This window comes from Myotis nattereri, assembly GCF_964212035.1.
Source record: "Myotis nattereri genome assembly, chromosome: 2".
Classification (NCBI taxonomy): domain Eukaryota; kingdom Metazoa; phylum Chordata; class Mammalia; order Chiroptera; family Vespertilionidae; genus Myotis; species Myotis nattereri.
Window position 1 is genome coordinate 43,807,207 of NC_138076.1, and position 16,078 is coordinate 43,823,284.

The 16,078-nt window shown below is 43.9% G+C and overlaps 1 protein-coding gene across 1 annotated transcript in view; it reads left to right on the forward strand.

The window, feature by feature from the left end:
- Positions 1-16,078, forward strand: part of ABCC4 (ATP binding cassette subfamily C member 4 (PEL blood group)) — a gene marked incomplete at its 5' end in the record, with an annotated part of 254,269 nt that overhangs the window by 136,127 nt on the left and 102,064 nt on the right. The window contains one exon of the mRNA XM_081082354.1: positions 14,085-14,164. Coding sequence (XP_080938480.1) covers positions 14,085-14,164 — 80 coding nt within the window. The remainder of the gene's footprint in view (positions 1-14,084; positions 14,165-16,078) is intronic.

The window sequence follows — 16,078 nt, forward strand, 5'->3', positions numbered from 1 at the left end:
AGGAAAATTTGTTTTGCTATGGTATGTTTGTGTACAGATGCAGTGTGACTTTCCCCCTTCTCAGAATCATCATGTGTCATAGTCTGCTGAGAAACATATGCGCACAGGGCTGTTATCATTGTGTGCGTACGGACTGCGTTGTAGCAGCCTAAACAAAACATGGCTTTTGTGTGAGGGAAACACAAAAACAGATTTAGCATTCATAATTAAAGTCAGTTATTTAATGCTTGATTCCTGTGTGATTATGTTAAGACTGCAGTTTTGATTCACAGCTTATATATTTTTAAAAATAATAAGTATATAGTGTATCCTATATTCACTGTTATTGTCTGCATGTGAATTTAATACTTTATATCTAGTGAGACCCAATAAAAGTGGATCTTTGTATCCTATTGCCCAATTTATGAGCAAAGGTGGAATACATTTTGGTAATACGTTTTTCATGAAGTTTCTTTTTCATGAATGCAGTGGCACATCTACTTAGTTTTGATTGATTATATAAATTCAATTCTGGGAGACGATGACATAATACATATATCAAATCTCATCTTTTAAAAAAAATTGTGTATCATGACTTCTCTTTGTAAAAATATTACCTAGTAAATATTTTGTTTTGAAAAGAGACATACAGTTAGTTTTCTTCTTTTATTTTTAAAATTTTAATTTAAAATGTATACTAAGACTGACGCCAACGCAGCGTTGAACACAGCCAGGCTGGGAACCCCTCTCTAAAGAGAGGCAAATAAGATTCTTGATAGCATCTGCAATATAACATCATAAAGCCCATTTTCAGCCAACTGTACAATCTTTAATTCAGATTTGAATCAGCAGTGGACTGTAAAACTAATGCATTTTGAAAATAGCAACATTAGTGAAACTGGATGTGCTTATAGTGCTAGTGTAGGCACCCCCCACCCCCAACCCTACCCAGAAAACAGGTAGTATAGAGCTGTGTTGTTTTTCTTGATACATTCCCCATAGGAAGAAATGAACTTACAGGAAGGTAAGAGTCCTGAGAAACATGATGGTAAGACTTATCAGCAGCACTTAAAATGGACCTGTGGGTTCCATGGGGAGCTGTGTTATAAAGGGACATTTAATTTGAAGGAACCAAGATAAGGTAGGTGCGGGAAACCAAAAACGTTGAACGGGTTTTTTCTGGACAGACAGTTGTGCAAATCAAGGGTTTTTATATTTGGTCGTCACCTACTGCTAGGGAAGTAGCCATAGCTCACCCTTCCTGGGGGTGGAAGGTAGGTTCCTTTCAGAGTCTTTCCTTCTTTTCCCTGCTCTGAATGAATAAACACTTTAAGTAGGTGGGGTCAACTGTCCAGCTCTTTGCTCTTTCAGTTGGGGAGGAAAGAGTTGCTTAGCTACAGGGCTGGGAATCAAGGTGGACTGGCACATGCCCATGGGCCTCGGAGCAGCTGAGCACATTCTGAATCATGCAGTTGAGCAGTCTGCTAAGTGGCAAAGGGAAGAATATAACGCACAGAGGTTTGAAGTCTTTTTATGGAAGAACAAGAGTTTCGATTCTTTCACTTCAGCCTGGCCATTGTGTGGTTTAATCATTGTTTAACTAAGATCCTGCCAAGTATTTGACCATTAAATAGCCTCCAATCTGTATAGAATTCTTCTCTCACAGACTTTTATTTGACTGTGATTAATTGGCATTGAATTGTTATTTAATTACCTCTGCAGAAATCTAAGAACAGTTTGTGTTCTGATTAACTTGTTTGGTAGAAAAACATGTATGGCACTGTGGAAGTCAGTTTAGTCTTTGCTACACCTTGCTACTGGCAAGCCAACTTTTGTAGCTGCTCAAAGCTCACAGGACAGACACCCTGAAGTATCAGAAACCTGTACAGAATCTGGATTAAAACGTTTTTCTTAATATATAAAATTATTTTGGCACTCAGACTTACCACATAATCTGTAAAGCTAGAGGCCTGGTGCACCACATTCGTACACTGGGGGGTGGTGGGGGTGGATTCCTCAGCCTGGCCTGCACCCTCTCGCAGTCCTTAGTGCTGCCGCAGAGGCGGGAGAGGCTCCTGCCACCGCTGCGGCACTCGTCAGCCATGAACCTGGCTCCTGGGAGCACACTGATCTGTGGGAGCACACTGCATTGAGCGTCTGCTCCTTGGTGGTCAGTGCACGTCATAGCGACTGGTCGTTCTGCTGTTCGGTCAATTTGCATATTAGGGTTTTATTATATAGGATTCTTTTTAAGTTATTTATTGGTCTATTAAAGATTTCAAGTTACTGGCTTTCTTGGATTACAGTTACCCATTTACATGCCTCTGAGATGTGCCTGGGGAGAGGCCCACCAGTGGAATGCATGGACAATGAAGAGTAAAGGGAGAGAAGGGAGAGGGGTTGCAGCTTCTTGTTTGGGTGTCTGTCCTTATATAATAGCCAACAGTGTGAAAAGGGATGAGATGACCATTGGGGTCAAAGGAAAAATAATTAGATCCCAGAAACCAGCATACATGAATATTTCAAAAATGTCTTAGAAGTCCAAGTTGCTGCAGAACAAGTCATAAAGAGTAAGGATGGACTCTAGCTGTTTGGCTCAGTGGATAGAGCATCGGCCCTCATACTGAACGGTCCCAGGTTCGATTCCAGTCGAGGGCACATACCTCTGTTGCCGGCTTGATCCCTGGCCCTGGTTGCGGCACCTGCGGGAGGCAATCAGTCAATGTGTCTCTTACATCAGTGTTTCTGTCTGTCTCATCCCTTCCCTTCCACTCACTCTAAAAATCAATGAAAAAATAATTAGGATTAATAAAACAAAAGGAAAGTGAAGATAGGCTCTGCCAGTGTGGCTCAGTTGGTTGGAGCTTTGTTCCGTACACCAAAAGATGGCAGGTTCGATTCCGGTCAGGGGACATTTCCAGGTTGTAGGTTTGATCACAGGTCAGGCAGTGTATGAGAGGTAACCAATGGTTCTCTTTCACATCAATGTTTCACTTTCTCCCTTCCTCCCTCTCTCAAATCAATTAAAACATATCCTCGGGTGAGGATTAAAAAAAGGGAGGAAAGCTGGCTTTTGGTTTAGAAACTAGATGACTGATGTATACCACGGTGTGAAGCACTGGAAAGGATTGTAGGGTATTTGAATGGGCCAGGATTCCATGTGAGAAAAAGACAATGACTTGGCTAAGAGGTAATGTGTATCGAATGTCTTTTATAACTGACAAGTAGAATTACAACACTTAGAGCAATATTTCCAGTTCTTAATACTTTTATATGAATTTTTAAAAGAACAAAGTAGGTGAAAATTATTTTCCCTTCCCTTTTAATGGACCATCCCCCTCCCCTCCTTAACAAAGTTCCATGCATTTACTCTTAACACAGCCCAGCTAGTTTTGTGTAACATCTGTTGGCGGTTCCCAGATGTTAAAATGATATGCTGGAGATAGAACTGACGATCAGATTTGGGTGTTGGTTGATCTGTCTCCAGTACACCTTAGTTACTTTACATAGGGTGGGTAGTGGGAGGGCCCATTGTCTTCAAGTTTAGTCACGTTCTCACACCAAATGTTTTTCTGGCCTATTTTTGAACATTACGTAGAACTTGTATGTGTATTGGAGGTAGGAAGAAATTTTGCATGCTGGATGGCAATTTCTAGACAAAGTTTTCTGAATTATTGATTCTTATACCTGCCTTTGTGGAAATGGGAATTCTTTGCCTAGACAAATGCTTTAGAAATAGGCATTGCTACCCCATCTCTGAACACATTCCTAGGTGAGATTGCTTGATGTTTTAACTTCCTAGTGCTGGAGACATGGAATAGTGACTGCATTTAGTCTTGAAAGACAGCCGTAGGCTTATGGGGGTTGACGGGGGGAACTTTTCTTCCAGACCATGTGGTGCATTCCTGTGGTAGAAGTCAAGAGATTGCTGGTTTCCTGCTCTCTCAGAAGCAGAGGTTCTTAACTGGGCCACTTACCCCTGTGGCCACTCCACTTCCTGTGGTTCAAGGTTTAGGGAATCCCCTGAAATCATATGCAAACTATGTGTGGGCATTTTTCCAGTGGAAACACTCCATAGCTTTCATCAGACCCACAGTTTTTCAGAGCTACTAGTATCCTAGAGGTTCTTCCACCCGTTGTTGTCCCCGGGTATGCACATCCCTGACCACATGTGAGCCTTGAGCCTCACTCCTGTGTGAGATCCTGTGTGATTTAGGTCCAGGGGAAAAGGCCGGAGCTGGACTAGCTTTTCAGTGCTTAGGAAAAGTAAAATAATGACTACTTACTATAGCAAAGCATTTATGGCTGCTGCAGTAAAGTGGTTTCCTGGGGCAATTTTTGAGGCGTATCCATTCCTTCAGAGTTAATACTTAGTAGTAGGTGCTCTGACCTGACCTGGGTTCAGGCCCAGCGTGCGGCGAATCTCAGGCTCCAGGACTTTTCCTAATCAATAGGCCACAGGTCCTCATTCAGTCTTTCAGTTGTTCACTTGTTAGGTCATTCATTCAACCCACAGGAACTTCTGTCATTTAATTGTGAGGTGGAGTTCCTTTAAATGCTTTACTTTAATTATGGTTAGCCAAGAGAGATTCCTGGCACTCTTCTAACCAGAAGTGACAGTCGAAGTATTTAGCACCCAGTGGAGCAGGCAGTAGCCAATCAGAAGGGGCCTGGGCCGACAGTAGCCGGTTTGACCTTCGCCATTCATACCAGCTAACACCAGCCCTGCCTGTAACATTATTGGCTCTTCTTATTAGCTGATACATGACAGAGCTTTCCACATGTGTCCAGAGAAGTAGCTCTAAATGTGTTGACACAAACTTTCTGAATCTCTCTAATGCTGGGTGGGAGGCCTCCCGTGGCCACTTTACAATGTCCTTGAGTGAAATTCTTACCGTCTCTGCATCTCAGGTACTGGTATCCCACTCGTGGTTTTGAGATGAAGTGTCCGCCGAGCTTAACAGTTTCTGTCATAATTGTTGCTGTGGTGGTGGCAGTGGTGCTCTGGAAGTCCAGCGTGAGTGAACCAAACAACATGTGAAAAAATCCTGCCCAGATCTGTGGCGTGTGGTGCAGGCATGGTGATGAATTGGTGTGTGGGTTCGTCTGGGCTCACAGAGGTTGAGACGGAGTTGGTCCTCAGCTGTCTTGTTTGGATGTCCCTCTGTTCTCTCTCTACCTGGCCCCTCCTCAGTACTTCTCCTCCTGGCTATTGTTTTGAAGAGACACCGATGAGAGGGAAATTCGACCTCTTCTTGACTAAAGGGAATTTTCAGTGGAGGCCCCCTTCCACTCCGGATCCACACCCAGGTTCTCTCCAGCCTCAGCACACCTTAGGTCTTGTTCTTTCCATCAGCTAAGCAAATATTTGTCATCCTTTTGTCCTTTCCCACTTCTTAGTCCTCCCAGATGTCATTCCTCCCACCTGGACAAACTCCCCACTCGCCATTAACCCATGCTCTGCCCCCCCTCCAAATTCTCAAGCATTGTTTCTCCTTGAGAACTTGTTAGGCTAACCCTGCCTTACCCTGCAACTCACACGGTCTGGTGACACCCACTGTTGCCGTGGCTGGCTGTCTCAGCGGCACCTGCCTTGGGCATGTCCAATGCTCCCCAGGTGTGTGCTGCCAGCATTCTATGTCACTGTGTGTCAGTGTGTGTCCTGGATGCACGCATCTGTATCCGATTGGCCTGCCACCAACGTTAGAGTATAGAATGCTCCAGCATATACCAAAAGACAAGTTTAGTCACACTTGAAACCTAAACAGCATGTTTTGTCTGATTGGCAAGAGGGAAGAAAAGGTCCAAAGTGGGAGGACTTGAAGCTGGATGTGGGATTGACCTTTGTCTTAAACACACATGGGATTTTAAAAGTCATCTTGTCTGGACAGCCCCACCTGCTCTCTTCCAGGTGGGGAAAAAATTAGACAGATTTCATTAGATAAGGAAAGAGCACACGAGTCTTTCTGAAACTCATTTCCTATGGTTTGCCATGTTCTGTAATGAAACCTTGAAACGACTCTTTTTAACATGTCTTAATTAAGTGAAAGGCCAGCGAGTACTAGACTTTGAAAACACAGCGTAATTATTCTCGGAAGGCCTTCCTTCACTTTGCTAGGGGAGAACCTGCCCTTCCTCGTTGATTTACTGTTTCCCTGACTCCTACCTCCCAGGAGGTATAACATCCCATAGTGTTAGGGCCTGCCTGCCGCCGCCACCACCATCGGGACCACTCTGCGGGTGTGTCCCTGAGGTTAGTTCACCTGTGGTTTCTCCCTTCCAGTTGCGGCCACTGCAGTGAGCAGGAGCCGTGTCTGGGACTTGCCCCCTGGACCTCAGTTCCGGCTCTCCCCATGTGTGTGAGCAGGTGGGTGGGTAGCCAGGGGAACAGTGGCAGCTGCGGGGCACCTGTCCCACGATTGCTGGGACAAGGAAGAAGGACCTTTCCAGGGCTGCCTGCTGGGCACGGTGGGCTTCTTCCTCAGCACGGGGTTAAGCTCACCCTTCCCAGGCTTGGCACTAAATGTAGTGCCTGAAGAAACTGGTCTGGGTTAGGATGTACCCTTTGAAGGCTCTCATTTAACTCACATGTCTTCTGTGGTGCAGTTTGACCTTTAGGTTCTCAACCTTCCTAATGCCGCGATCCTTTAATACAGTTCCTCATGTTGTGGTGACCCCCAACCATAAAATTATTTTCGTTGCTACTTCATAACTGTAATTTTGCTACTGTTATGAATCGTAATGTAAATATCTGATATGCAGGACGTATTTTCATTGTTCGCAACCCACAGGTTGAGAACCGCTGCTTTAGAGGAATTCTGTAAAACCTAGGTCCTAGGCCAGTGATGGCGAACCTGTGACACGCGTGTCAGAGGTGACACGCGAACTCATTTTTTTTTTTTGGTTGATTTTTCTTTGTTAAATGGCATTTAAATATATAAAATAAATATCAAAAATGTAAGTCTTTTTTTACTATGGTTGCAAATATCCAAAAATTTCTATATGTGACACGGCACCAGAGCTAAGTTAGGGTTTTTCAAAATGCTGACACGCCGAGCTCAAAAGGTTCGCCATCACTGTCCTAGGCCATGGGTAGACCAGAACTTTCCCTCAGTGTCTGGTTACATTATTATTGGTGCCTTGCATTTCCTCCCATCATTCTTGTCTGCCCTTGTTTGCTGGCTCCTTAATCCCACGTGATCTGCGTCTGCTCCACACCTGTTCTTCCTTGCTTCCTTCTCCGCCAGCTGCCACCTCCCCAGCACCTATGGCCTGCTGTCCCCTTGCCCGTGTCCACTCTATTAGGCCAGCGCTTCCCGGCCCTCCTGTCGGCCTCTGTAAAGTGCTGTACCCTAACTCAGTCTGCATTGGGAACTTCCAGGGCCTTTGAAGGAGCACAGACAGACAAATCGGTTCAACAACAACGCAAGGAAAGTGACAAGTCTGAGGAACCAGACACTTCATGTTGCAACACGAATCTCCCCAGATCAGAAAACACCCGCCCAAAGAAAGCTGCATGAAATATCAAGCATGGGAGATAGAGGCTGAAATTTGAAAACAAACCATTGTTATTTATTTATTCAGAATATATCCTAGTGCCTTCTCTATACGAGGCATTGGCCCACGCACTGAGGGAGCAGCAGTAAATGAAACAGGCAGAACCTACTGCCCTAATAATGCCTATATTCTAATTTAATTTGTGAACAAAACAGGAGGCAAGTGGTCTTTAGCTCTTGGAAGCGAAGAGGAGGGTATTTGAAAGGGCAGTAGTGACATGTAAATGTGACAGTCATCTTATAGGTCAGTGGTTCTCAAACTTCTGGCCCTTTAATACAGTTCCTCATGTGGTGACCCAACCATAAAATTATTTTCGTTGCTAGTTCATAACTGTAATGTTGCTACTGTTATGAATCGTCATGTAAATATCTGATCTGCAGGATGGTCTTAGGCGACCCCTGTGAAAGGGTCGTCCGACCGCCAAAGGGGTCGCGACCCACAAGTTGAGAACCGCTGTTATAGGTTCTTGAGACTAAAGGAGCATCATCAGGAATTTCCACATTCTGCCTTGTTGCTCAAAGTGATGTCCCTGGACCAGTAGCATGAGCATCACCAGCGGAGCTGTTAGAAGCACAGAATTCAGCACCCCGCCCCCCCCCCCCCCCCCCGCATTCTTAAGAGTATACATTTCAAGCAGATCCTTGGGAGATTCATGTACAGATTAAAGTTTGGGAAACATTGCTCTTCTCAGTGTCAGGCTGTGTCTGGTCTGAGGTCACTCGGATACTCAGGAGCCCTCGATGTCCGGGAGAGTTTGCTGATGTGTCCACAAATCCGAGACTGAGCATTGGTGGGATCTGTGGTGATCAGAACGAATCTTCCCAGGTGTGTCCCCTGACATGCAGAAACATGGTGGCGGGGTGGGTTCCAGGTCTCACGGTCTCTCTTCAGTAAGAGCTGCTTTTTAAATATTTTACAGAGTTGTTTACTTCTGTATAAGAGCCCATCTGCACAGGTTTCCCATGTTAAAATCAAAGTTGGAATGCCACTGGGTTTGTAGTGTTTAGCAAATTCAGGGACCCCCCCCCCCCCGCCCACCCCAGGCAGTTTGTTCCAGGTTATATATGAAATGGGGCCCATATTTACAAAGGGTGTGTAATCTAGATGTAAATTCAAGACAAATATGCACGAAAAGTAGTTAAACCACAAAATAGATGATACTGTGATATATTCTGAGACATATGCAGACTGACTCCAGGGGGAATCTGGAAGCAAGCTGAAACAGTGTCTTATCAAAGTGAGAAAAACTGCGCCTGGAGGTTGGAGGCAGGCTCCGGGCAACAGAACATGTGTCAGTAGAAGGCGCAGTGACATAAAACCATCATGTTTGGGGTGTAGGGGTGCATCTTAAGCAACCTCAAGTAGCCCCAAACAACATGGTCATGTTTAAAAATAGTTAAACTATTGGCCCTGGCTGGGTAGCTCAGGTGGTTAGAGTTGTCCAGAGAGGGTAAGGTTTAGGGTTTGATCCCTGGTCAGGGCACATACAAGAATCAACCAATGAATGCATAAATAAGTGGAACAACAAATCTTTCTGTTTCATATTAATAAAAAAAATTAGAAATGATTAAACTGTGGATGCCCAAAATATTACGTTCTGGGTTGTCAAGAAAGGATGAATTTATTCTCTATCTTTTGTTTAAGAAACAAAAGTCAGTAATCCACACAAGGAAATTTTCTGCCAAAATGATAAAAATAGAGATTTGTTACTTAAAGGGATAATTAGTAATTTGGAAATTTTACTTTATAAAATCCATTTCTCCATCTAATTTTAGTCAGCAATCTCTTGTTGGACGTGTAATTGTTCTAATCAAGGCTCTTGGGTTGGTAGAGGCAGAAACTACCTATGTTAGTTCATACGAAGAGTGCTTGGTTTTAGGGCCCGCTCTACATGATGGACGGATGTAAGGGGTTCTCTGGAGGGGATGGTGAGGGGCAGGCATTGAGTTAGAAGGGTCGGGTGTCTGGAGCTGGGTAAACTTCACCTCCATTTCCTCTTCTGCCTCATTCTTCGAGGCGCCTTTGTAAAATCTCAATCTTCACAAGACTAAGTTTGGAAATTATTAGCTCTAGTGACCTTTCATGCCCCTTAAAGCTCTCAAACCCCACAAGGATAATATGAGTGAACCTTGCGCGAGGTGCTCTCATAAGCATATTTTTTATCCTCATAATCTTTTAACCTGTGAAGTAGTGGAGGCGAATGTTATCATCTCCCTTTCACAGATAAGGGATTTGAGGTTGGGTGAATTGCCTAAAGGCCTGTTTGCTGCCAAGTGCCCGAGGAGGCCAGACCTTTTCCAGGGATCTAATTCCTGCTGCTCCTTCTGTTTGACATTCATTAGCAGCCACATTTTGACTACCTACTCTAACTGCAGAGGTGATGGAAATGTTGAGCTCACAGACTTCTGAGCTCCTGCGCCAATTCTTAACGCTGGTATGAGCCGAATTAGTCTCTGTGGACTGATGCAGAAAGTCCTGAGTCACTCGCTCCCTCTTAGCCATCATTTTCAGTTAGGGACTGTTTCCAGGCCACACACCCTCTCCTTTGGGTCAGTTTTGCCCCATCAAGAGGCATTGTACCTGGAAGGTCCAGGTCATTCTCTTTGCCTTTTTGGAGGGACTCTGATAGGCTGCTTGGAGTTAGATTCCACCTCTCACTAGGACAGTGGTTCTTGCACTTGTCCTCCCCACCTAACCCCTGCACACTCCCCCTCAGAGCCAGCTGTCCTGGTTCAGATTCTGCCTGGCTATTAAACCAATAGTCAATTCTTATCAAAAGAGTTGGGATCTAGAACCATCAGTGAGGCTAAATGTGGGCACATATATAAAGTCCACAATATCGAAGTATTCCCAATCCTCAATGTCAGGTGTGGTGTGACCTGGTATGGGGTTGTTTTTGCTGGTATCCAAGACCACTTCCGTGCTGAAGAATGGGGTCCACAAAGAAGGAATTACTGATACACACTGTGTAACTGATGGATCTCAAAAATGTTAGGCTAAGTGAAAAAAGCTAGCCACAGGGACCACATATGTGCAATGCCATGTGTATGATGTATCCTGAAAAGGCAAATTTACAGAGAAAGCAAGTAGATTAGTGGTTACCTGAGGCTGGGGGTGGGAAACCGGGAGTCACTTTAAATGGCATGGGGGCACCTGATAAGGGGATAAACATGTCTTAACACTGATTTTGGGGGATGGTTGCATCACTTAGTTAAGTTACTAAAATTCATTGAATTGTATACCTGAAATTGGTGCATTTTATGAGATGTAAAATAAACTTCCTTTTTAAAAAGGGGGAAAGAAAAAAGAATAGGACTTGAACTAAACATGGCAACTTCCAAGTTTTGGATTATAGTTTAATTATAAGTAAGCTGAAGAATCCTGGTTATGGGAGAGGTGTCAGAATTCTAGAGGTGACAGGTTCCAGCTCAGATGGTAGAATCAGTTCTTAGATTATGATCACTTATGAATTTGTATTTTGACAAGAATTTCTATGACATGTTTCATGATATTCTGTCTAGTGAACAAGACAAAAGAATGTGAACCAGAGCAATTAGGAGGACCCTGAATAGTTCTTTGATAATATGGACTTCAAGGGAGGAATCTCCCTCCCTTCCTTTCCCTCCTTACCCCCTCCTCCTCTCCCCCTCTTTCTGCCTCCTCTCTCTTCCCTTGCTACTTTCCTCCCTTCACTCCATTCCTTACCTTCCTTTCTCTTCCATTCTTTCTCTCCTTTCCATTCTTTAAAGAATATATATATATAATTTTTATTGATTTCAGAAAGGAAAGGAGAGGGAGAGAAAGACAGAAATATCAATGAGAATCACTGACCCCACATTGCGGATCGAGCCCACAAGCCGGACATGTGCCCTGACCAGAAATCAAACCATGAACTCCCCATTCATTGGTCAACATTCAACCACTGAGCCACGCTGGCTAGGCCCTTTCTACACTTTTTTATACAAGTAAAATAGTACACATAGTCATTGTAGAAAAATAACAAATAGAGAAAGATTAAAATTATACATAATACATACATTATTGACTTTTTCAGACTTGTTGCTAGTGTCCAAAACGTGATCCGGCCACCATTGCTTGTTGGGTTTGTGATTGGCCATAGCCTGTGCAGAACAGGGGTCAGACACTACCTGGGGTATGGATTTTACTCGTGGGCACAGGCATTGACTGAGACGGGCCATCTGAGTCTGGGCAGGGGCAGCGGCCAAGCTGGGACACATGCCTTTTGAGGGATAATTGAGGCACCAAGGACTGGTTGATTGTGAGAAGTCTGGAAAGGACGTGATTAACTTTCTTCAACGTCTGTCATGTCAAGAGAAATTAGATCTGTTTTGTATGCTTATAAGGAGAAAATAAGTAGCACAGGTTGGATGTTCCAGGAAGGCAAGATTCGTTGTAAAGTAGGAGAGCTCTTTCTAACAGGACAACCTGAAAATGGACTGGGTCCCCCTGGTCACAGTGAGTCCCCCTTTCCTCTATGTCCCTGGAGATACTGTAGCAGGGGCCACAGGCCATTTGGATGAAGAGGCATGGCCTGTGTGTGAAGGGAATTTATCATAAGGATTTAATTCAGAAATCTTTGAGAAAACCTTATGACTAAGAAGCCATGAACTGGAAATCACAGGTCTGATTACAATAGTCTGTCGTAAAGCCAGATGAATTATTCCGCAAACATCATTCATTCTCTTGTTTCTTAGAGCAAGGAAGTAACTATTGAACCTTCTAATCTCACATTTTCTACACTTAGCTCATTGGTGAATAAGAGTTCAATTTTTGACCATCTTTGACATTTGGTTCGGTGAGTGTAGAAGCCTTGCGGGGAGACGGTTTTTTTCTCAGTTGTGTTTTCCTTGTATTTTACACTCTTTGTGACCGTGATGTCTCAGACTTGATCTGGGTAAATGGGGTGATTTCGAGTACTAGTCATCTTTGTGTATCTTTATTTATTTTTAATTTGAAGATTGCTTTCAACATTTTGTAAGTTAAGCCATACTTACAGTGCTTCTGAATCCTGTGTATGTTAAGAAGTTTTACTTTTTGCCCTGGCCAGGATGGCTCTGCTGGGTGATGTCATGTGCACCGAAAGGTTGCCGGTTCCATTCCCAGTCAGGGCACATGCCTGGGTTGTGGGCTTGATCCCCGGTAGCGGATCGAGGCAGCCGATCTCATTTTCACATAGATGGTTCTCCCTTCCCCACCCCCCTTCCTTCCTCTTTCTCTAAAAATTAATCTTAAAAAAAAAAAACAACATTGTACTTTTCCGTTGAATAACAAGAATCTAAATTATGTCTTTAACATCCTTTGACATATTTTCCGTATTTTGCTATTGATGCTTAGAAAAGTTAAAAAAATAAGTAGGCCAGGGAGACTGCGCCATCTTGGGTGGTTGTTGCCGGCATCCAGAGACCAGCTACTAACCTGGAAACAAGGGATCTCAAGCAGCGTGACTGTGTGAACTCAGACGAGCACTGCTTCTTCTCACAGAAAGCAGAGAGAGAACTACATAACCAAAAAAATAAGTAGGCCACAGAATCCATAAGAATATGTGAAAATTGTCCATCTGATGTTAATGTTCCCAAAATACGTCTGATTAAATAATAACTGAACCTCTTGTTTGTCAAACCTGGTCTGGGCATCAGCAGAAAGGGCACTGCTGGGAGCTTGGTAGAAACGCAGCATCTCAGACTGCAACCTTTGGCTACTGAATCAGAATCTGCGTTTTGATTAGTCGACTTCCCCAGGTGACATGCTGCAGAGCCCTTGAGTAACAGTAATTTTTCTCACCCTGAGTTTTGTTTGTTTGTTTTTTGAGGACCCGTTTACGTGCCTCACCTTGTCATTGGGTCCTTTAATCCTCAGATTCACCCTCTAAAGCAGGAGTGGGGAATCTTTTTTCTGCCAACAGCCATTTGGATATCTATAACATCATTTGTGGGCCATACAAAGTTATCAGCTTAAAAATTAGCCTGCTATCACATTTAATTTACTCACCCCTCATGCCTTGCCAGGGCCAGACCAATTGGTTTTACAGGCTTTATGCGGCCCTCGGGCCGGACATTCCCCACCCCTGGTCTCTAAAGAAAAGTTGTCACTGGGCTGCCAAAAGTGTCACCGAAGGACAGTTTCTGGAGTCTGTGTTTCCTAAGCCTGAGACAGGAAAATTGGGGCCCAGCTTGTCATGGCGCGGCCTGGCCAAGCGTGACAGCCTCCAGTTGCTCCAGGCCTCACTTGGGCACACCCTGTGCTTCCTGCTGGAGCCCGGGCGCCGTGGGAGGACTGCAGAGGCAGCATTTCTCCAGTCTTTTAAAAATCAGGGCCAAATAGCTCCCTGCCCACTGCCATTTGGTAGTATTTTTGTTTTTTGTTAGGTGTCAATCCTCTTTCCTTTTTCTTTACCACTGACATCATACGAATGTGTACTGTATTAAATACATATGCATTTAAAATATTGTTTTGATTTATTTGTGAATTGTTTCTCCTAAAGGACCTATCAGGGGAAATGAGTAATTTCTCATATCCTCTTCTTCCAGGAAGAATTTTAAATCGTTTCTCCAAAGACATTGGACATATGGATGACTTGCTGCCCCTGACTTTTCTAGATTTCATGCAGGTAACGTAACAGTAATGTCAAGTTCTCAGACAGAAGACGGAAAGTTGCTAACTTTTCAAGGCCCTCTCATGGGGGCTAAGGGTGGGCCTTTCAGCCTGGCGATGTGTCATGTTATCTTAAGAAAAGGCCATGTTTGTCAAAGTAAGGTGTGGTGATGGTTTGAAGGCTAAGTTAACATGAGTAATGCCTTGTGTGTAGGAGTGGCTACACAGTCATGCCGAGGTTGGTTCAAAGCAGCTACATGCTTGGTAAGTGGTTCTCCACCTGCCTTCCAGGTATCTGGCGCCAGGTCCACTTTACTGCGAGCACATTTCATAATATAGAAACAATCACCTCTCACGGAAAGATAGCCTAGATTAACTAAATTATGCATTGTATTACCACAAAGGAAAAATATTTACCGCACCGTTTTTGTGTGTGTGTGTGTGTGGATAAAACCAGGTGTGGTTACTTACAAAGAAAAGATTAGTAATAATAAGGTGAAAATAATACTTTGTTAAGCAAGGACAATAGAGAGCAGTTATTGCAGATGCAAAGCCTTTAAAGGCAAGTCCGATTAAGCCAATACTTTGAGTACAGGATCAAAGTCATCTCAGAAAATGTCTTTTTTGTTTTTCTAGGCAGCTTTTCTTTCACACGTAGATTGCTCTAAGTCTTAAGGTGTCTTTTTTTTAAGGAAAACCAACAATCCCATAGAAATGCCTTCTGTAAAGCATTTGCTTTGTCTATGAACTTGGGGTTTTAAAGAATAATGCTGGGTCGTCCCATCTTTCATCTCCTCATTCTCTGCTGTTGCTCATGTGGGATGTTTCTTCTGTTGTCTAATTCTGTCTACACGGCAGGGATTCAGGCTGGGGGCCTTTCTTCTTCATTTCCAAGTGTTTGTTTTGGAAATGAAATGCATTAATCAAAGGCTGCACCTATTCTGCCATCCCCGCTGCTGCCGCTCATACTTTGCGAACCCCTTTTCACTTTCCCTAAGTGCCAGTGTACGGTGGTCTAATCATGAACTCGATTGAAGGCCAGGAAGTAGAAGTGCTACCATTGGGGTGTGCAGTTATGGCTTGACCCTGATAGTCCCCTCCTCCTTTTTGACTCTTCTGGAGCCACTGTTCTAAAAGGAACCAGAATCACTCGGTTTGGAAAATCAGCTATGTCAGAAAGGTCACTGGTAAGCCAGAGATGATTGCAGGCATTCCTGTTCGTGACCCAGAAATGCAGCAATGACTATCTGACTGCAAACAGTCCCTGGGCAAAGGCATCCATCTTCTGTTTACCAACGTGAGGCAAGCTGGGACTCAGGCAGGGGGCTTCTACTGCAAACAAAGGTGCCTGATTTCTTTTTCTCTTCTGCATACTTACTTCATAAATGTGTCCTGCTGGGTTTCGCGATGAAATACATCCCCAAGAAGCGGTCTTCGACTGACACAGTGTCACGTTTTGACCTGATGGTTTATGACTTTGAGAAGACTCTATGAAAGGTTCCTTTCACTTGCCACTGTCAGCTAGGCCAAGGTTGGGTTTCCAAAGCTGGCTGCCTGGGCTTAGCACATGATAGTTAGCTAAAATATGTCATGCACAGGGACAGATGCTACCTGATCTCAGTGCAAAACATTCCCAGCCTGCAGAGAGAAATTGCTAGTCTCACTGTGCTTTTCTTTAACCGGAGAGACAAGGTTGTATTTTTTTTCTTCTTCTCATTCTTTGCTCTCTTAATCTTGGTGAATCATATCATTGTTGCATACCAGTAGTCCCAATTAGCTGATTTCGTGAATCTAATAGCAAAGGTAAATCTCCACGTTATTGCCTCCAAGAAAGGAGCTTTGTATAAAGGATAACTCAGTTATCAATTATGATAAAGATCTGTTGTCACTGGTTTTGTTTGCAGGTGTCTTTAATAAGGCTTCCCGTAAT